Consider the following 22,373-nt stretch of genomic DNA (forward strand, 5'->3'; position numbering starts at 1 on the left):
GCGTCTCTTTCCGCTGACGTCACACAGGAAATGAACCGGTTACCCTCTGGGTTAACTTCCGGTTTGTCCAGTAAACAAACAAACCTGCTAAAATGTCAACTAAAGACACAAATCAGTACTTTCTAGAAAAAATAAAGATGTCCGCTCTTCATTCATGTGTTTATTTACAAGTTGCTGGGGATTTAAGTTTCCTCTCAACTTTATCAACTTGCTGTCGCTCACCACTTCAAACATTAGTGAACAGAAACACTTGAATGTGCCTGAAGTAGCAGAGCTGTGATGTAGAATCTCACGTTTGTCACAAAAGTAAATGACACAAGTGTTTGTTAAAGGTTTTATTTCTCAGGAGTCCAGCGGTGGTTCGTCTCGGCCTCTGGTCGACTGCTGTGGAAACATGGCAGGGCCGCTGCAACAGGGAGGGCCAAGCAGGAAGTGTTACCGAGCCCTGAGGGCCCCTAAAATAAAATGGCTTCAACAGCAATGACAATTTTGTGGGAACACCTTTATAATCATTTGATTTAATATCACAAATATATACACAACAAACATTTCAGTTTTCATCGACTAATTTGTTCTTTCATGTTTTCGCCGCTTTGCTCAACCGGAGACTAAAGGAAACAAAAATACAAAATCCCTTAAAGTCCATGATGGCTGTGCATTGGACACAACAATGACGCCGGAGATTCCACCAACAAGGCTCCACGCCACCAGCTGTCTGCCAATGGTGGTTTTAGAGGTTTGCTTGAAGACTGGAACAGCCATCATGCTTTTTTTTGGGAGGGAAGACTTAAATTAAGGTCCTCAAAGTCCCTTGGAACAGTCCATGGCCCAAATATCACATGCAATTCAAACATTTAAAGAACAATTACAACATTAAGGTAAAACACTTTTATTTGCATCATTTCCCAAGCAGCATTTAAGAATATCAATACCATTCAGTTTACAAATATTGAGCTGAATCCCTCTATAAAGTTAATAAATACATTTCCTCAGATGTCCAACCATTGCTTTAAATGCTAATCTGATCAATTCATTTGAGTCACATTTGCCTGAACACAAGCTAAACTCAGTTACATGTTTGAGAGGAGTTACAGGATTTAGAGATGAACACATTTGTTGGTTTTCCTTAAAATACATTGACTGAAGGTCACGATAGTTTAAAAACATTTCATTCCAGATAGAAAACAACATGTAGACATAGGCTAGTACTGTAACTCCATTTAAGAACCATTACCACAATACATCTGCCAAGTGTATTCCTATATCAAAGTTACTGAATGTGATCAGTGACTTTTCTAAATTTTGAGCAACCAGTGACAAAATGTCTACATTCAAAGTTTTAATTATTAAAAATAAACCACACACAATCTAACAGCTTCTAGAAAATCCCTTATCAAACGCTTCCTCAAACACCTCTTGATGCCTACCTCCACACAGTTGGCCTCTCAAACTTCACACTAACATGTGCTCAGGATTTTTGTGCTCTCCATTACAGACACGCGATCCAATCACCTTCATCCTCCTCAGGTGCTGCTCAGATGATCACAGACACAGGAACCCAGGCTCCAAAAGCAGGTCAACTGTTGTTTTCAGTTCACTTCATACCACTCTGCTCCCCCCACACACACATATAGTTTCTGTTATTTTGACACACAGGCTTTACTGTACAGGGTTTTACTTCTATTCTATTCTAATTAAAACTACACAACGGATTTCCATGAAACTTAATGTAAGGATGAGATATGGGCCAAGAAATAACCCATACAATGTTGGCTTTGATCTGGATAAAGGGGCAGATTCAGAAATGTTTTTCATCTTTCTTTAACATTGTGAGATAGGGCCTTTTTTTTTACATTTTCATCTATTTACATTAAGGGAATAATGACAAAAATCGTGCATATTTAGGGGCCTGATACCGTTAAGTTTGTGGATCCAAATAAAAATCCAACTCTAGTGGATTTAAATGTGGTTTTATAGGGGGTGGGTTTAAGATTCATTTTCATCTCAGTCTGCAAAGATAACTGAGACAGAGAGGACTTCTGTTTTCTAAACCAGTGTTCAGTGCAGAAATAGAATTCAAACAATTCAATCTCATGACCTGGAATCCCATGATCTGTGGCTCACACCAGATCGATTTGTTCTCATTTAACAGTGAAGTTCGATTTAGTCACATTGAAAAGAAAATGTTTATTTCATTATTAAAGACTCAATCAGCTCAACAGTTATTTATTACTAAATACAGAGATGATAGACTTCCATTAGAATCCTGTCAGTGTAGTGCCACATGCAGATGTGAAAACTCTCCAGTAGAGGGAGACAAATGTATGTGAAGTTTCTCTGGAGGCTGCACAGAAAACACTGCGATTGCATCATTTCATTTCCTGCTGCCATATAACTTTTGCAATATTGAAATAGAAGTTGGGCAATAAACAGGTTTTTGTTTGGCTTTTAGATTGGTTGAGAAACTTGAACTTTGTTTCTGTAAAAAGTGAAGAAAAGTCCAATTACATGGGATGAATAGAGAAATCTTCCCAACATAAAAAATATTAATAGGTGATAACTGTACACACACATTCATCTGTCAAGGGACTGAAAAATACAAATTGGAAATGAACAGTTGTTGCAGAGTATTTTTTCACTTTATTTGAGATGTGTATTTATGTATTCTCACCATTTCACGCAAGTACTGATGAATGTGATATATATAGGGGTAAAAATCAGCTGATGGATATATCCGTTTGGCTTTAAAGGGATAGCTCACCCAAAAAGGATGATTCCCTCATTATCTAGTCACCAGTATGCTGATGGAGAGTTTGAATCCACAAAACACTTTGAGTTTCAGGAGTAAAAAGAGTTGCAGCCAAATCCAATACAATTGAAGCAAATGGGGACCACTTCTTCAAACCGACTTTTAGGCTGAAAACATGGTGGAAATGACGTTTTCAAGTCGAAGTTGAATGTCGGGGGTTACGGACACTTGAATGACACCACAGGAGCAGTACTGAGGCACTTTATATATTTTTCAGTTTTTTTAGGTTTAAAGAAGTCACCGGTTACTTCAATTGAAACTCCAAAAGTGTTTTGTGGACTCAAACAAGTCACCCACCCCTAGATAGTGAATTTTCATTTTTGGGTGAACTATCCCTGTAATAACCAATCCATTAAATACCAGTGAATTTTCTACAGACATTATTTCCGTGTACTCAGCAGGTTTTTGCCACAGGCATGACGCATCAGGACTCGTATTGGTTTTGAAGTAATACACTGGAACTCGTTTTACTAAGCAGAAGTCATTGTGTATCACCAGGGAGATCATGAGGTGTCGCGCTGGAGCTGGAGCTCTTGCAGTAGGTTGCATCAGTCTCGTCAGATGAGGCCCGTGGCTGCAGCGCCCCCCACCGGCGCTTTCTCTGCATGAGTAATGCAAGGTGACACGGCCCTCGCATTTCCATGTGTGAGGAGACAACTGATCTCATACTTGCCAAGGACACATGTGACAGAGTGAGCTCAGATATCAGGGAGTGTTACTGATAGAAGGATTTACAGCTCGGAAATCAGATGAAACAACTTCAACCTTGGCCAAGAGATAAGACGGCTGGTTAATACGAAACTAGTGATACAACAGAGAGCTCCTATCTGGGAAAGTACAGTTGTTTTCACTGAAGCTTTTCTGGTTTCGGGCTAAACATCATGAGACCACAGAGACCAAACAGACAAAGTGTGTAGTTCAAAAACGCTTTATTGCTTTTTTTTATTTTTTTTTTTAGAAAAACAATACAAAAATCTGTAGCAACTGTCATAAATGTTGCCTTGAGTGAACTGCAATCATTCAGATGGTACAGTAAAGTGCTTATTTTAAATCAAAATATCTTTTGTATTTAAAGGATGTATTTATTTCAGATTTCTTCCCGATGAACACAATGGGTGATTCAGACAGTGTTAAAGGTGTAGACGTCCCAAAAAAAAAAAAATAAGGAAAAATGTTGGACTGGATCCACTTAGACAGAATAACCCCACACCACGTCCACGAAACAAACAGTTTATAAAACTTTTGATCAGTGTTGCTGGATTGTTAAATGCTTTTGCCTTTGGGCTACATTCAAATTATGGGGAGGTGGATGATGGTTATTTGAATGAATGAATGAATTTGAACACTTCCTTCTTCAAAATGACATACAATATAAAAGTTGTGAGGCTTTAGGATATCATTTTGTCCCGGTATCACCAGTAAGGGGCAGTCAAAAAAAAAGCTACTGCCACTTGAAGAAAAAGTAGAAATGGTCATGACCAAGAAAACTCCCATATACCATTGAGGATATTACAGAGTATGGCCAAAGTCTGTGCGTTTCTGAGTATCCAACCCTATCAAAAAAAAAAAGTAGGGACTAACTTGTCTGATGCTCAAAAGGGGGAAAAAGGCAGAATACTGAAGTGTACAGGTATTTTCAAAAAACCCAAGATTGCCTTGTTCATTAGCTTAATGCTTTGAGATTACCGATAGCCAAGTAGTTTCCCAAATGGAGAAGAAACAGCTGCATACACAAATTCAAGTAAGTCTTAGTATAAGACATAAAACCCCATAACGATGCATCTGCAGAAAGGTATTTTTAGAACTAATACAGTGTCCTATTATCAGCATAATGGGTCCTTTGACACCATTTCCCGAGTACCATCGCCGCAGTGCTGGTAACAGGACATGGACAATCAGAAGTTTCCCACTTGTCACTGCAAGGTGATGGATCACAAGTTCAATGAACCGTCTTTGGTGAAATGGTTACAGTGTTGTGAGACCACCTCATCACGAGTCCATTACCTGTCAGTTTCAGAATGAGCTTTAACTTAATCTGAACAAACGACAACCAAAAGATTATTGCCAACTCTTACAAAAAAAACAACTTAAAAACTTGCCTTCACTGGGCATGAACGCTCCAGATCAAATAAACAAACTCCATCTTCTCACCTCATACACCACATACTCCGAACTATTAAAAACACAAACATAAAAAAAAAAAAGAAGAAAACTTAAAAAAGGAAAAACATCTGGTGTTCACTTAACTGCACCTGCATGGAAATCACCATATAGAAAATAGAAGCTTATTGACAGCCATACAAAAATGGGAGGAAAAAAAAAAAATCAGTGTGGCACATTGACATGGAGTTTTCAAACACGAAAAATAAAGTAAACTTAATACAGCTACACATCCTTGGAAGACTTTTTTTTGTTGTTTTTCTTTTTATGGAATGTTTTTCTTTTTTTAACTGTTTCTTATTTTTTGGGGAGAAATCTCATCTGCCTCTTATTTTGTCAAATGTCATTAATTTTGAAATGGGTGAGTCTCTTTAGAAACAAGACAACAGTGAACCGATGGAAAAAGATGATGGTAAATGTATTTGATCAACAAATGAGAATCTGTCACATTGGCCAAAATGTGCTTTTTCAAACCCCTGATAGGAGCTTTAACCTTTACTGCCAAAAGTTCTGAGGTTCAATCTAATGCATCATTTGATCTGTACAAAAAGAAAAAAATCTTACCAAAAAATAACCCCAAAAATTAAAAAAAAAACAAGTTCTCGTTGTGGCAAGGGGACATGTCATGAATTCTTTACAGAGTAAAGTAAATTGCCTGTTTTCACCTGTCTAGCAATTTAACATACTGTATAACCAGCGTGTACCAACATACCAGGTAAACTTCAGCACACGCTCAGGTTTTATTTTGCAGTGGCCAAGCATCATGGCCCAAGAAAAATAGTTTTAATTTAATACTATCAGACTTGCCTGACTGTCTCATAAACACTGAGCGATGTGGCCCCTGATGATTTGGCTTCTTATCATATGACAAACTGTACGAATTGGTGCAACAGTAAGTCAGAGCTGGCTGGGTACAGAAAAACATTCTTCCAGAGCATTAAGTGCTGGATGAGGGTGTGTTTCATCTCAGCCATCTACAGAAGAGGCTCAGCTGTAAGGAATTTATCCTAAATAAAGGAGGAAAGAAAAATCTTTGAAGAGACCCCAGCCACACAATGAACCGCACCAGGCACGGACAGCATTGACTTTCAGCCCTCCCAGCCCTGTATACTGAATCCCTTCAAGACAGGAACAGCCTTCATCTTGGCATATTGCATAAGCTTGTATGTATCTGCGTATGGGCCATTCATGCAAACACATACAGGCAAAGAGAACATTCCAGATAACTTAATTCACAGTGGATCCAGTTGTAACGTGGGAGCAGCACAACAGGTTGTCCTTTGGTGTCTGAGCTTAGTTTTGAAGATAAGTGTTCTGATTTCATCTGAACCGAGTTGTATGAAAAGAAAACAGAACTTAGAAAATACTTCTATCTCTCTCTCTCCCAAACCATTACCTGGCCCTCCTCCCCTACCTGGACGTGCACATTTGCTATATGCAGGCCCTGGGCTTATGTGCTTCAGAAGTGCTGCAGAAGGGCAGAAGGCATTTAGAGGAATAGCTGCAAGCAGCATCTTCCTTTACAGCGAGGCAATAAAGCCTGAATGGCAGAAGAATCAAGGCCAGCTAGAATCAGAGAGAGTGGCCAGAACTGGGGAGGGAGAGTTTCAGGACAGTCTTAGATCTGGACTTAAATCTTAACGGAAGGTCGGAGGTCAGGGTTGATGACGTTCAGGCACAGTCTCCCATGATAACCAGAGGGGCCAAGAGCTGACGGAGCTCCGCAGCAGAGACAGGCCCTACCTTGGGCTGGCTGCCTCGCTGCCTGCGCTTGGCCAGCTTGGAGTTGGAAGGAGGCGAGAGGTGCGTAGAAGAGCCAGCAGCAGTAACAACAAATGGGACTTCCTGCTGCTGCTGGTCTTCCATGTCGTCCTGTTCAGCCAGCTGCCGGTTCACAGCCATGGCCTTTCCAGCAAAGAAAGTCAGATCCCTGGCATTGCTGGTTCTAAAAAGGACAAGAACAGAGAAAGTGAAATTTATGAATAAACCGCAAATATTTTAAATCAGTGTCAAAATGAATAGAATATTTTAAAATAGTGTAATTTTAAAGTCCTCTCACCTTTGATGCAAAATGGATGTTGGCAAAGTGTCACATGCACCCTGAAAAAGGAAAAGACATTTTAGTGCCTTGAAACACACCGCAAAAAAAACAAAAATGTGTGTCAAAGATATGCAGAAATGGACTCCTAGTTAAAGACTTACCCCCTGCACCCAGGGGTGCTGCAGCACCTGGCGGGCACTCAGGCGGTTTTTGGCATCCCGAACCAGAAGTTTGGATATTAGGTCTTTGGCACTTGAGGAGATATGAGCCCAGTCCTTCTCTGGATACTCGTATTTCCCTTCCTGAATACTTTCAAATAAAGTGTTCTGGAAGTGGAGACAAATTACAATTAGTTGACTTCACCTGAATGGGCAAGAATGACACTGAGCTAGTTTCATTAATGTCCTGTAAAATATATATAAAAGCAGTGATAGATTTTTACCTGGCAGGTGTGGCAGGGTTCCCCCGATTCCCAGCCACAGTCACCACCACAGCGACCTACAAATGGTGGGTAGCCACTCAGCATGATATAAAGGATGACTCCAAGGCTCCACAGGTCACAGCGCTTGTCGTAAATTGTAGCCTCCTCACTGAAGGCCTCAACCACCTCAGGTGCCATGTACTCTGCTGAGCCACACTGTAAAAATACACATGGAACAAAAGAGAAGACATTTGTCAGCCCCAGGGATGAGACAAAAAATGAAAAACAGTAAAAATAGTACAAAGAGAAACACTGGCCTCTCTGCACATTCCTTCATTCAGCTGATACCTCATGATTCAAAGTCTTTCAGCTTGATGCCTTCTCTTGGCTTGTGCAGTTGGGGAGGGAGGGGGGCAGCCTATGTGACAGTCACATGCTTATCTGCAGCGCTGGCCGTTTAAAATTAGCTCTACAGCTTTTCTTAATGTCTTGACAACAGATGTAGAAACATTGTGTACAGCTGCATTTAAAAGGGTGGATAAGGGAAGAGCTGGGCTATAATGATGCAGGTTAGTGTGGGTAGGCAGCAGCAGTGAGTCACTGCTTTAACCATTCAACTGTACACAAGCCAGGCTAAACAGGCTGATGGCAAGGATGGGCTGAACTCTGACGGTGCCTCGTTATGTAGCTAAGAAGGAAATTAGGCCAAACACTGAGCGGGGAAAAGAGGATTGGCTGTCCTGCAGAAGCAGAGACTGGGCTGAGACTTCACTGGTTACATAACTTGGAAACACCAAATGCTGTTTTGATACTGAAAAAAGAGCAGGTCGGTAGTTCAGCAGGGCAGATATTTGTGGACAGGACGTTTTATTGCAGACTTATTCCATTACCTCATAACAAGTACTTTTACATCCTTAAAAATAAAAACATTAATGTCAAGTTTGGATTCTTTGAGATTTATAGAGGATCCTACTATAGACAACTGCTGGTCTAAGGTCAGAATATCTCAGCTATTTCCAAAACTGTAGCACAAGGTCAAGCACATCAGTATAAATATCGGTTAAAAACTGCATCCTGGCAAACTCCCCCAATCCTATATCCTTCCTTCCATCTGTGGAGGCGCATGTTTACATTGAATCGTTCGCTCTTTTGTGTCCCAGTACCATAACCCAGCTGTCTCCGGACTCCTCCTCCACCCCACTGCGCCCTTATGTAATGAAATCTGCTGCACAGGAATCTAGAGTCAGACAAAGCTGCTTTTGTCGGGAGAGAACACCCCAACCCCCACGATTGCATCGACAACATCATGTCTGCGGCGGCTGCATCCACAGACAAGCCTCAAGGATTTAGGCCAATCGAAGCCCCCACCCACCCACACATAAACAAACAACATCTATGCCTTCCAAGGTACCCTAAAACAGAAAGGCAATAAGATAGCTGTCCTATCGAAATCAGTTATCGAGGCTAATCTTGTTTAAAAGCTGCCCGGACACACTGCCAATCCAAGACAAGTCAGGATAAAGAGCCAATCCAGCACTGCCTGCAACTGCCACGGATAAGGGCTGAAAACGAGGGGAGTGTAAGCAATCGCGACTCTTTGGTCGAAAACCTAACCTCAGGTTTATTCTTCCTGAAAACGTCTTCTGCACTTACAATCACGACCGCCGCAAACCTCCCTGCGAGCTGCAGATATATAATCAGCTGCTGTTGCCGCAGGATTTCTTTGTATTGTAACCTGGGGCTTTCCAGTGAGCATGTGACAAATGAGACCATATTAACAGCAGCGATGACTCACAACTCTGCAGTTTGCAAACTGCAGGATTAGCTGAAGAAGCTTACAGAGAGCGGACCTGTTCTGTCGTCATGCAGCTGTACCTGCAAATGTCACGAGAACCAACTACAGACTGGGGAGCTGTGTAGTGCGCCCAGTTCACAGCTGCGGCACTTGTGAGGACATTTGAACAGTCAGATTTGGTTCATGCCAAGTACTTGGGCAAGGCAGTCACTTGTGCAGCATTCTCAGTAAACTAAAATTAGCCTTTTTCCTAGAAAGGTCCCTCTCCTCTCCCGGGCATTCCTTGTGTATAGACTGCACGAACACATCCACAGAAAACTTATATCTTCAACAGCAAACTTCAGCCAAGTTGCAATAAATGTAACATTACATAATATATTGTGCAACAACAACTGTAGGAATGTAGGCAAAGAAGGGGCAGGGTGAGAATGCCAATAGTGAGATGAAAATCAGATAACATTGTCCCTGTGATCAAGGCAAAGAAAACAAGTCAGTGCGCATGAGCAAACTGGGTGTCCGTCCCTCCCACTCACCCCCACCTCCCACTGCCCAGCCAATCACATCTCAGTTGCTAGGTATGGGGGGAGAGACTAACAATTTCTAGAACAAGCCTTATGCACAGCCTTTGTATGAAGAACATAAAGAAAGCGCAGAGCAGCACAAGCTGTGGTTGGGGCCACTGGGCGGAGACTAAACAGAGAGGGTGGATGTTTTTCTCTCTCATACCACAGAGAGAAAGGAAATGAGCAGGAGTGTGTATGTTTTGTTTTCATTGCAACTTCTTCAAACCATGCGACTGTCCTTGTAAAGTAAAAATGTGTTCCCTGCAGCCTTATTACATTCCAAGGCTACCATATTGTGCCTCGTCTTCAGGAATCATCTTTTGTTCCTCTGGAAATCCTTGGACTAGTTCAAGTCTTGTAGTTATGTACCAAAACAACCCATATAACAGGTTATAACATAATTACAGAAACATGAAGACAAACCAAAAGGTGCATTGCACTGCACAAAACAGACTATCACTCAGGCTCAGCTATGAGGCCCCTTGTAGACTAAACACATGAGGCCCCATGGCCCCAAAACTATCCCCCCTTCAAATAGTTCAAGGATGGGCTCTTGGTCCTTTAGTTCTGCTAAAGGAAGATGAAGTTACCAGTGTTGGAAAACCCCCCACACATGCAGGCACACACTACTGCAGGCTAATCCACTATACTTCACCTGCTCCCATCCATCTATCCCCATCCCCCCCAGACAACTAACAGACAAGCCTGTGTTGACAAAAGTAGAAAGCTCGCCAGTTCAACTTCACCAATTCTCTGAGTTTGCAAACATCATGCTTTTCCGGGTGCCTTTAGAAGACCTTTGTGTTGTGACGACAGCAGGAGGGTTAAACACTCATGACCCCCCCCCCCCCAAAACTCGTGGGCCTAAATATTTGTTTCTGATAAGCAACAGGACGTGGACGTTAAACTGAGAGATATATACCCAAGTGCTGCTGATACTTCAGTACGATAAGGGAGGTTAAAAGCTGTCATACCGGGACATTCGGGACCCAATCCTAGCCATCACGTCAGAGAAAACAGCCTAACACTGAAGTAAACACAACATTTACTTCTCCAATCAGCGAGCTGTCCTGCAGCTAGCGCCACTCAGGGCTGCCCAATAGACAACCAGCTAGTTGGACTTGATAGAGGTTTTACAGCCTGAAAACAACTTTCTTATCCACAAACAGGAATTTATGAGTGAACTGGGAAACGTGACTCAGACTGTAAATCAGATTAGCTTCATTGAGCAGCAATTTTCTCCTGTTTATTAGGGTTGTTAAACTGTATGGCAAAAAAGAAAAATGAGCAGCTGGACTTACAGGAGTGAGGAGCTCAGGGGTGGAGATGGGTGAGCTGTCGCTGTTCAGCTTGATCCCACTGCCCAAGTCAAAATCACAGATCTTGACTGGGGAAATCTGGCAAAGACATACAAATTCAGGATTATTCAAATGCATCTGGATTTTCTATATTTGTATAAAAACTACTCGTGGGAGCAGATATTTGAACTGTCTTCTATCATCACCGTGGTTTGTTATCACAACCTATGAGCAAATTATCAAACTTATCACCACATTAGTTGCCCTTTGAACTGTTGGGACTCAAACATGGTTGCAGTAAACTCACCTTGTCCGCTCTCTCACAGAGAATGTTTTCAGGTTTCAGGTCTCTATGTGCCATTCCTAAAAAAATGAAAACAATGAGTCAATTTTCCTTTCACCGACATCTGGCCAAGCTGTTAGGATGTAGCAAGTCCTATTTTCTTGTTAAAAGAAACGTACAAATACGGTAATGTGTCCCTTGGTCAATCGGATCAAGAAATAACGTTGTGAGCAATTTATCTAATGTAAGGAATGGGATCCCTAAATCGAATCTGGGGCAAATTGTGGACATTTGGCGATTAATAGGAGTAATTTAATTGCTCGCCATTTTGCGTAAGTGGTCTTACCCTTGTTATGCAGGAAGTCTAACGCACTGGCAATGTCCTGCACGACAACACTGGCTTCCTGCTCACTGAAGTGCTGCCTCTTGTGAATGTGTGCCAGGACTGACCCTAACAGGGGGAAATGAAAGACTAAATCAGCTTTGTTTACAAGCAGAAAAGCATAGAATCAATGTCTTACCACACACAGACCGTAAACATACATTAGAGGAATCTTACTAAATAAACAAAGGGATAATGATGGAGAAATCCAGCAGCAGCTATAATAATTCACTCACCTCCTCTGAGCTTTTCAAACACCAGGTAGAATTTGTCTTCCTCTTCAAAGAACTCCACCAGCTCCAGGATGTTACTTTAGAGTAGAAAAAAAGCACCATGAGTCCTCTAATGGAAACTTTCATACAATTTCTACAGTATTGGGTAATTACAGTCACGACAAATTGGGTCAGTCTGCAGCACTATATCTATACATTCATCATCAGGTGGGATTATGTTTAACAGGACATGACATTACCTGTGGCCCTGGCACTGGTAGAGCATTTCAACCTCACGGAAGACACGGCTGCGGCTGTGACCTGGTCTTTTCTCGATGATCTGAAACAGAACAATGTAATGGCTGAGCTTCATTATCTAAAAATAGACTACTAAACATGAGAGCCTATAACATTCATGTGTTTCACAGAGGTTGAATGAAGGAAAATGAGGTTAGCGCTTTGATTGCTACAGAAGAATCTAGCTCATCTGTGAGAGTTTATATTCCGGCGAAGGCCACCCCCTAACACTGCACCGCAAAACACCACCCGTGTCTATGTTTACTGTAGAGCAGGCGGTATAGCCCAGATTACATACTCTATATAGAGCGCCCTATAACTGGTCGCCTTAAAGACTAAACATTCATCCCACCCTGTGACACAGCTGCAAGGATAGTCTAACCTACTTTCAAGTGCTTGCTGCCATAGCAGAGATATAACAGAATAAGATCGGAACAGTCACAGTCTCTATATTTAGCAGTCATGTGTAAATCTAAATTGCACCTAAGGAGTCATTAGTATATCCCATCTGCTAATCTAAAAGTGTTTACGATATCAAAAAAAGCCTGCCTAAAAATAACCTTTATGCTGCCTGGAAATAAACACAGAAGGGCCACGGGCTACAAGGTCAAAAAGAGACAGAATGATAGACTGCTGACACCGGAGCAAAACGCCCGAATTTTCCAGCCCTGCTCGGTTATTGTCTGCTTGGGAGGCTGTGCGTGTTTCTCTTCCTGGTTGCTGGATTACAGCTGCTATTGAAGCCTGTTGGGGCCAGGGCTGCAGTGTATGTCTAGGATTAATGCACAGACAAGAGGCCTGTGAGTAGCCCAAAGCCGCTGCAATGTTCCAGTCTGAGTCAGCAGAGCAAACGGCCCCTGATCAACTCACTTTCTCCCAATCACAACACAAATCTCCCACACTGATACTAACATGCAGATAAATTAGAATCTGCAACACAATTCTTTAAGTTAATTACCAAAATGATAAGTGGGTGGGCTGTTATTTGCGAGGTGGTACATTTACGGTCGTTAAAAACAAAAAAAGGGCACAGATTAGAGGCACAGCAGCCGGCTGCAAAACAAGTCACTAAGCCACACTGCAGGCTTAAACATCAACCTTTAGTTGGGGCTTGCAATGCACACCCTCCTGTGAGCCCTTGGTGCTGACGCTTTTGTTGCAATAGCAACACAAGGAGCTCACACATGCATCTCATCCTAGTCTGAAGGGGGAGGGGAGAGACGGGACATCTGGCAGGAGAGTCTGAGCCCCCTCCGACTCCCGACTGACCTCCAATAAGTGCAGAACCCTGTGTCTCCACCCCCAGAATCGCAAAGTCCCAAGGGATCTACCACACCATCTCAGGATAAACATTACCAAGAGATCATGGTCACATGATGGAATCAGGTCTCCTATTCCTCTGAAATATTAATTGGTATGACATGGACACTTGCTCTCGGGTCAATTAAGCCTTAAACTGTCACTGTTCCAACTTAAGCAGAATTACCCAAGAAAATTTGAAATATTTAGAAGTGAAAAGACCGATCACTGTTTACGTCCAGTGTCCCAATAGGATTAGAGGTTACAGGCCAAAAACTTTTATAAAAAGCTCTTGTCCCACTTTGTTGCACTTCAGAGAAAGTGAGGTTGTTCCTAAAAATGAGGAAATGAGCATTAAGTGTATAAAAGCAAAAAGGGAAGTCACTAAGAGTCAAGATATGCATCCACGCCCCATTTGGAGAGGAAAAGTAAAAAAAGTGCAGAGCAAGGAGAACAAAGCAATGTAAACACCCTGGGTCACAACCCTCACCCAGCACCCCCCCCCCCCCCTTCCTCTCTGTGGGTTTTGTTTTGGCACAGTTGCCAGTACACAATGTTCTCAGCACTAGCGTCCTCTGTAGGCAAAATGAGTAAAGAAAGGGGGTGGGTATATCCCTCCCAGTCCTCTGATTGGCTGAAAAATTATAAAAACAGTGAGGAGAAGAGCCTGTAAGCAGCAGCTTGTGTTGCACACTCAGGGGAGAAAAAAAAGAAAAAATCACAACACAGATGAGAGCCTGCAGCTTTCCAGTAAAGAGCTGAACTAGTGGGGGAAAAACAGAAGTACAAGGCCCCAGGACTAGAACTTCACATGACAAGATTTCTAAAGAATTACCAGTGAACAGAAGGCAGCTGGCACACAATGACCCACATCCTAGTTCTCTTCCATTTAACTCTCAAACAGCATGTAAAGACACTGGGTTCCTCCTTGTATATAGACATTTAATTGCACGACTCAGATCATACGGATTACTCGTCAAGGTGCCCGACAGACAGGAAGCATTACAATGGCAACAACATTTACAGAGGAGAGCAGATTTGCAGGAATAAAGACCCCATGCATTTTGAATATTTTTTTAATATACTCCAGTCCTGCAATAAGTGTGTAAAAATGTCTTACCTTGACAGCATACTCTTTGTTGGTGATGAGGTTAATGCATGTTTGCACTCTGGCATAAGCGCCCTCCCCTAGTACCTCTTCTTGCAGCCTATAGACATCTGTGGCAGAAAGTGGACTCGGTTAGAAAAATGACTAACTCAATCATGATGAAAGGAGAATGTCACAAGTTGCTGCAGATAATATTTGCTTATGAGTGTTAAGAATAGCAATATAATAAGTTGGACGTAAAAGCTTTTTACCCTCAAATCTTCCAGAGAAACTGTCAGTTGCCCGGCAACGCTTCTTCTTCTTGTTTCTCTTCTTGGCATCGGGGATGTCAATAGGCTGGCTGGAAGGCATGTCTGTGAAAACAGGAGTGCCCACATTATTATGAGCAAGTAAAACAAAACAATTTGAGTGCAATCACTTCTGTTGAGATAAAAGTGTACATTTCATTTGGAGAATGCTGCCTGAATAGATAGGTTGGCTACGTTGCACCAAATGTATTATGGATTGCATCAACACACAGATAAGTTACCGTTTAAACTGCACTCAGCAGGTTGGAATACTCACCATGTCTTGGGGAGGAATCAAAATTAAAGGACGAATCAATTAGATGGGATCCATTTTTAGTGAAGTCGTCCGATTCAAAGGGATTTTGACCCTAAGAGGAAACAACAACAAATGTGCCTGTTAAGGTCTGCAATCTTATCAATGACACTGAATGCACTAGTTGTTATGACAGATAACAGAGGCACTCTTATCTCCCACTGTGCAACCGTAAACTAAAGCTACACCCGAGGGACTGAAACTTTTAAAACTGGAATGTGTGATGCACAGCTACCTGGTTTATCTTAAGACCGACAGCCGCTATACAAGTCAATTATCATAACAGGATATGTGCAGAGCTTTTCAATGCTATAGTCTTCTCAAATCATGCTTCCATGAGCCACATGGTGGGTTTATCAGTCATAAGATGTGAGAGAGCAACAGATGTGTTTATATATAGCAAAGTGGAACCCCCCCCCTTGCACGCTGACAAATGTGCTCCGATATAGACTCTTCCCAGAGGCCCGAGAGCAGGGATGCCCACACGTCTCACCTTGAACGAGCGGTGGAACCCGGTGACTTCGGTGATCTTGTTCTGCACCATGTTGGCTTCGATTTGGGGGAGAGATTGGGTGTTTATCTGGCGGATGTCGGCGGCAGCGGCAGCAGTGGGTGGTGGTGGGGGGGATATTTCTTGGTTGTGGGGGGGGTGTCAATTTGCACTTCTCCGAAACAGAAGGTGGCTTCAGAGAGTCGCAAGTGATCACACTGCGCTGGCTGGTCAGCTTTTGAACGGGAGCCCTGTGGACAATACACAGAAAAAAAAACACTACTTAGTACTGACACATAGAAAGAGCCAGTTGTCAACTCACATGATCTAAAAACGACCGACGCTTAAAACGAACCGACCAGGCAAACGAAGACGCTCCTACCTGTGACATATCACACGTCGGTGGTGATTAAAACAACGGACAGCTGCTAAACACAACACCACCCACTTAATAGCGTAAGTGCTAGCTTAGCTGTATGCAGGACGTCAAATTAAGACGCTAGCGCAGAGAAAACTCAGTCAAACAAAGCGGGTTTGAGTAAGATGCGCACATTTTTTTGGGGGGGGGGCTAACACTTGATTAGCTAGCAATAGCGTGCTCGAGCTGAAATCCAACTTTAAACCCCCCCGTCAGAAGGCTGCCGTTATCTCGGGTTATAAACGGTAACGTCACCGTGTTCGCGTTGCGTCACGCAGACACCAACAAAGGGAGAAAAATCGCCATTGCAAAATCTTTCTAGATAAACGCACTTTTTGGTGTCTCACTCCGTGTCTCACTCTCCTCCACTCACCCCGTTGTTAATGTTACAGCTCCAGTGTTGGCGTTGTTGTCTGACCCGCTGCTTCAACAGCCGCAGAGGACGGTCGCCGAGGGGGGAGGGAGCCGCCTGATCGTAAGTGCGTGGAGGAGAAGGTGGCGGTGCAATAACAGCGTGGGGGCTTTTATAACCTCCCCGGCCCCTGACTCCGCCTCCTCCTCCTCGTCATCCGCCCTCCGTCGGCTCCGCCCCTGGGTCGCGTCCACACCACTGGATGCGTCAAGTAGGTTCTAGAAAGGACGCGTTCCGTTTCGCTCCATCGCTCCTCTGCGAAGCTTCTACACGTTAAAAACACGCAAACGTCCCCCCCCGCAACGTGCTGAAGAAAACTCACAACTATCAATGCATTTATTGAGGCTGTTTTTTATATGTTATCGATTGTTATTCTGAACAAGCCCCACGCAGCATAATGTGTTGAGGATCCGAAATCGGACGCGGACGTGGAGCTCTATTTTGTTTCGGAAGGACGCGTGCAGGGGCGAAATGGCGAGTACGTGCTCATCAGCACAATCAGCAGCTCCAGGCTGTTCTGATGCCAGAGCATGTCGGTGCAGATGGAGACGGACCCACATCAACATGCAGACGGACCAGATCCACCAGTTCACTGCGTGATGGTGGAGCTGCTGCCGTCACTGTACAAACAAGAGCCATTCATAAACATCTACTGGTCAGCATCCGGTTATATAAAGAGTGTGAGAAGACACAACCTGCACCACACCTCAGCCTCTGTGTGGCACACATGGACAAACGTTCTGTCATTGATACACAAAGATCCAGTTTAATCACCCGAGAAGGTCACAATATACACCAGGCATCCAAGTGTAACTGAGTACATTTACTCCATTACTGCCCTGAACTACAACGTTTGAGTTACTTGTACTTTTATTAACAACAATAGTGATATTATTAGGTTTTCTTCTTTATAACTTTGTCAGTTTGTGTGACATAGGACTTGTGCACCTTAGTTAGTTTTTATTAGCAATATGTTGCATTTGTTTTTTTTATCAGTATTTATGAAGTAGAAATTTTACATCTTTCGCACATAATTTTTGTTATTTGTGATGATATAATTTATGGTTGTTATTCATATTGGTTTACTCAGGCTGCCATACAAACTATACCTGCATATTAACTACAATAATAATAAGTAAATCTGTCATATTCACATGGGTTTAATTCCATTTTATGCCACTTTACATTCCTACTCCACTATATCTCGCATGTAACTATTTACATTTTACTCCTGAAAATGTATTTCACAGGTAAAAGTTACTTCTCGCCTTTTGACCATTTTAAGTTTGGGTCCCTTGTCACATTTCCATTGCATTTTACAATGCCCTAAACTTTAGTTTCACACCTAGTGATGGATTGCAGTGGCCAGATGGGTGTTCAAAGAAAATCCCCGTCTGAGTCACTGCCTGCATCGTCTCCCACATCGCAGGGGCAGTGACATGACTTTATTTATACACTGTCGTGCAATGTAATGTAGATATAGAACCAGTTGGAAGAAGTGTTGCAATGAGCTGCATAGTAGAAGCAACAGTATCTCAAGGTAAAATTAGGTTTAAGTGAATGATTGATGGGCATCTACATGTATTTATAATCTAAAAAATAAAAGTATAGGCTACTCTTACTGCAGACACTCACTCCTGTTAGAGCTATATGCTGACACTACATAGTTGTTGCTGATTCATTTTTCTATGAATAATCTGTTTCAGCATTGTTAAAAGTTGTATGAAATAAAATGTATAAGTATTTTTATACTGAAATTAGTATTAATTTGCACGTTTTGTTGTATGTGACAGGCATTCACGACACATTTTGAAGCCAGATGAGGAGGCATGTTCCGACGAGGGAGGGGACAGTGTCTCATGGTTGTGATAATGAAAGAAATCCAAGAACTGCGATGATGGTGGAAATGTGCACTCTCTTAACTCGTCTGCTCATTGTGAGATGCCACAGAGGTGACATGTCCCTGCTTCTTCTGTGAGATTAAATGCAAAGGTATTTCTGACAGAGGCACAAGAGAGGAGTGTTAGATCCCTTTTGTTATTGCTGCTGTACATGCATCATCCTTATTAAATCCAGATGTTAAAAATAGCATGTATTGTGTTGCATTAAATGTAAAATGCACATGCTTTATTATGCCATGTGCTTTGCTTTAATGTACGTCCTCTTGTGATGTTTTACTGTCATCACTGTTTGAAGAGTGAGCCGGAGTCAGCAGACTTGCTATGTATCATATTAATGTATTGTTTATCAAGGGTGTCTTGGTTAAAACCATGTAGGGTTTGTTTTCAGGAGCTCCTGTCTTGTGACTGGAGGCTTTCTGCCTCTCCTCCTCCTCCTCCTCTCACCTTCTGCCCCTCAAACATAAGCCCAGTGGTAGCAAACATTACGCAAGCTGCTGGCAGACTGAGTATCCCTATAGCCAGAAGCACATGGTGTAGTTGCAGGTTTTAGTAGGAAAACAAGATCACACGTCAAAGCTCAGGGGGTGGGCTTGTGTCACTACAGGTCAAAAGGAACAGGGATGGGCCATCATAAATAACTTTAGGCGGCAACAACCCAATTTCTGATGTGAACGGCCCTCGACCAGGACACAGTCAAGAGGGAGGTTATTTTAGTGAGAAATATGATATAACTGAGGTGTGTCTCTGTTGTTGTTGTTGTGTTTCATAAAGAAAACTACACTACTGACCCTGATCTTCTACACTGTCCCGATGCAGTATGGATACACAGCTTCACAGGTATCCACCACTGTGCTGCGTTGTTCTGGCATCTGCATCGTCGCCTTTACTCCTTGATTGTGCAATACAGCAAAGTGCAATAATATTACAGCAAGTAAATAGTTTTTGCAGATGTTTCGAAATTCATTATTAGAGGCCTCAGCGCTAAATATAAACCTTACAGCACAAAGTTATTTAATAAAATAGCACATCATTCTACACATTGTACAAAGTCCCAGGTTCCACATTTTACCAAGATCCCATATGTCAGGGTGTTTTTTCTAGTTTAAATGAAATTGTATATTGTTGCCATGTTGCTATAGAAAAGAATAAGCCTTGGGTGTGAATACATCGCTTTTTGTAAACATTTTGCTACTTTAACCGAGAGCTGCAACAAGCCAATAAAGCACTTATTGTATTTGTGATAGCCAGAAAGTCTGCACAATCTCAATAGCATCTCTACATGTGAGTAAATATGGATACACCTGCAACTGTATTTAAGGAAAACCGTGCCCGAGCAAGTAAAAATAAAACTTCATCAAGAGCCAAGAAGATAAGAGTGCTGGAAGCAGCCCGCAGTCTTCCACTCTAACAATGCGTTGCGTACATTTCTCAGGTTGGAAGGTCGCTGGACCCCAGGGCGATGATTGAACCTTTTCCAAGAAACCTTCCCAGGGCAAACTTCCTAGAAGGACGCAACCTAGAGTTGAGAAAAAGACTCAGACGGAACCTCTGCCAAAAATGTAAGTGCCTCTAGGTATTGCAGGAGACCTAGAGGCACTGGAATTAATCCAATATCCAGAAAAATCCTCTCACACAGGAGGAGTTAACAAGGATTTTTGCAACACACTTTGTTCCATTTGTGCTTAGGAAAACCTTGTATTCTTTTTTTCCCCCCTGAACGTTGTTTCTGTTATATAACCACATATAAAAAAAGCATTTGAAATTAATCGTGCCTTTGAATTCCTACAATCTCCTCTCAGATGGGGCAACAACACACCAGAAGCTGCAACCGCTGAGTCGTCTGCAAGAGGCTGAAATGTTCAGGCTCAGCTGTTTTTGTGTTTGTGTCACGACTTCACCTCTGAATGAGCCGGTAGTTTAGAACATTGAGTTCAGTAATCATGCTTTTTATTGTTTAATGTCGATTTCACAACAGCTGATGCTGTGATTTTATTGTATTGTTCTGCAAAGTTTTATAACAGTTAGGGCTGCAACTAATGATTAGTTGATTATTATTTTGATTCTTTTTTTAAATGAACTTGTTAACTGTATAGTTGCAAACCTCGAAAATGTGTCCATGAGTCCATAATGCACATATTTTAAATGTAATGTGATGTCTGTGGAGATTCTCAGTCTTCGAGGTTATTGTATATTCAAGTGTTAAAGACAAGTCAACTGCTTTTATTCAACCAAGTCCAGTTGACTTGTTTTTTAATTTAGTGTGATGTAATTCAAAAGGTGTAATTCAGGACAGGGGTTTTCACCCCTGTCCTGTTTGTTTGGTTTGTTTGATCGTGAGCAAATTCCTCGAAAACTACGAAACCTGGTAGAAGGCTGGCATGGTCATGAAAGAACCCATTCAAGTTAGAGGCGGATCCAGATCAGGGGGCAGATCCAGGAATATTTTATCACTTTCTTTACCATTGACAAATATGCAGTTTTTTTGACATTTTCACCAATTACCCAGGTAATAATTCAAGGATCATGATAAAAACATCCGGCATATTTACAGGACTGATATCCGTGAGTGTGTCCAATTTGGCTTGATTGAATTTCAGGGTACTTTGGGGCCTTGGCAGAGGTATGAGCTCTACTGAGTGCCATTCTTAAAAGATGAGCTGCTCTAAGTTTGTTGAACTGAGATAACATATAACTAATTCATCATCTGAAACTTTTGGGGCTCCACATTAACTGTGGGCCCCGGAAATTCATAATCGCTGCAGTAGCTACTGGCTACATGAGGCAACTCACTGGCAAACCACAAAGCCGTTAGGGTGTGGGCTCAATCCGACTTCTGCTGATTCACATTGTGTCCCAAAACCCTTTCTCTCCATGTAAACAATCAGACTTGGCCATGGAAGCAGCACGCTCGACACTGCTGCGTAAACCCTGACACAGTTGGACGTGCAATCTGATTGGCTGCAACCTGATATTCTTCTCCCTTGTTCTTGGCCTCCCTCCAGTTCCTTCACTTCGACTCTTGCAACCACTGAGACCGTTGGGCTGATACATTCCAGAGAAGAGAAAAACACACCAGAGGGAGGGAGGAGCGGGAGGCGGGCACAGCACGTAACACGCGTAGCACATGTTGCCAGTGTTTTACAGGAAGTGACTCCACTGACCGAGGAGGGACAATCGTGTAAGAGGATCAGGTTGCAGCAGTCATTGGTTGATATTATGGGACAGATAGTTACATCATGTTGGTCTATTGAACTTTATAATAACGTGAAATCTTTTAAATATACTGATAAACATCAAAAGGTGAAACATCCGGTTAATTGCTGATAGAACAAATCACATAATCCCCAGCCGTTCACATGGGAATGAAAAGTAACTAAGTACATTTAGTCCCTACTGTACTTGAGTAAAACTTTGAGTCACTTGTACTTGAGTACTTTCACTTCCTGCTGCTTTATACTCCTCCCCAACAGTATCTCAGAAGTACATGTCTGACCATTTCCTCCAAGATACTAAAGATAACGTTTATACACATCATCTTACAAGCTATAAACTATACATGCCAGATTTTTCATTAAGAGTCACAAGTTATTCTCTGAATAATCAAGGAAACTGTAGAAAAACATCCTATCTCACAATGTTAATGTTAAAGAAGATCCAACCAGAACAACAAATAAAGATAAAAATATAACCTCTGACCTCTTTAGCTTCTTGAGTTAGGTCCCTTAGTCAAATTTAAATGTTGTTAGCAAATTTCCCCTCTAAATCTATGTAATTTAATGTAAATAACTTACTGAAAAGTCACATGCCACAGCATTGCATGTTGTATTATTGCATCAGACTGTACACATGAACCTATTAAAGGTGCTGCTGAGTGTGTTTACCAC

General features: G+C 42.2%; 1 protein-coding gene across 2 annotated transcripts; it reads right to left on the bottom strand.

Moving 5' to 3' along the window:
• Positions 1-5,680: 5,680 nt before the first annotated feature.
• On the bottom strand, positions 5,681-16,958 carry mknk2b (MAPK interacting serine/threonine kinase 2b). Of its 2 annotated transcripts, none has more exons than XM_034582035.1 (14): positions 16,550-16,958; positions 15,762-16,009; positions 15,233-15,323; positions 14,920-15,021; positions 14,681-14,778; positions 12,225-12,304; positions 11,989-12,062; positions 11,717-11,821; positions 11,395-11,450; positions 11,091-11,186; positions 7,453-7,647; positions 7,172-7,336; positions 7,029-7,069; positions 5,681-6,914 (listed from the first exon to the last, which is right to left on the bottom strand). In XM_034582035.1, exons 2-14 carry the CDS (start codon positions 15,810-15,812, stop codon positions 6,641-6,643), a joined length of 1,428 nt encoding a protein of 475 aa, XP_034437926.1. In that variant the 5' UTR covers positions 15,813-16,009; positions 16,550-16,958; the 3' UTR covers positions 5,681-6,640. The 2 variants fall into 2 exon arrangements, with proteins under 2 accessions (XP_034437926.1, XP_034437927.1); XM_034582036.1 differs by having other exon boundaries at positions 16,459-16,597.
• Between the last annotated feature and the right edge of the window lie 5,415 nt (positions 16,959-22,373).

Source organism: Hippoglossus hippoglossus, chromosome 4, assembly GCF_009819705.1.
Source record: "Hippoglossus hippoglossus isolate fHipHip1 chromosome 4, fHipHip1.pri, whole genome shotgun sequence".
Taxonomy (NCBI): Eukaryota; Metazoa; Chordata; class Actinopteri; order Pleuronectiformes; family Pleuronectidae; genus Hippoglossus; species Hippoglossus hippoglossus.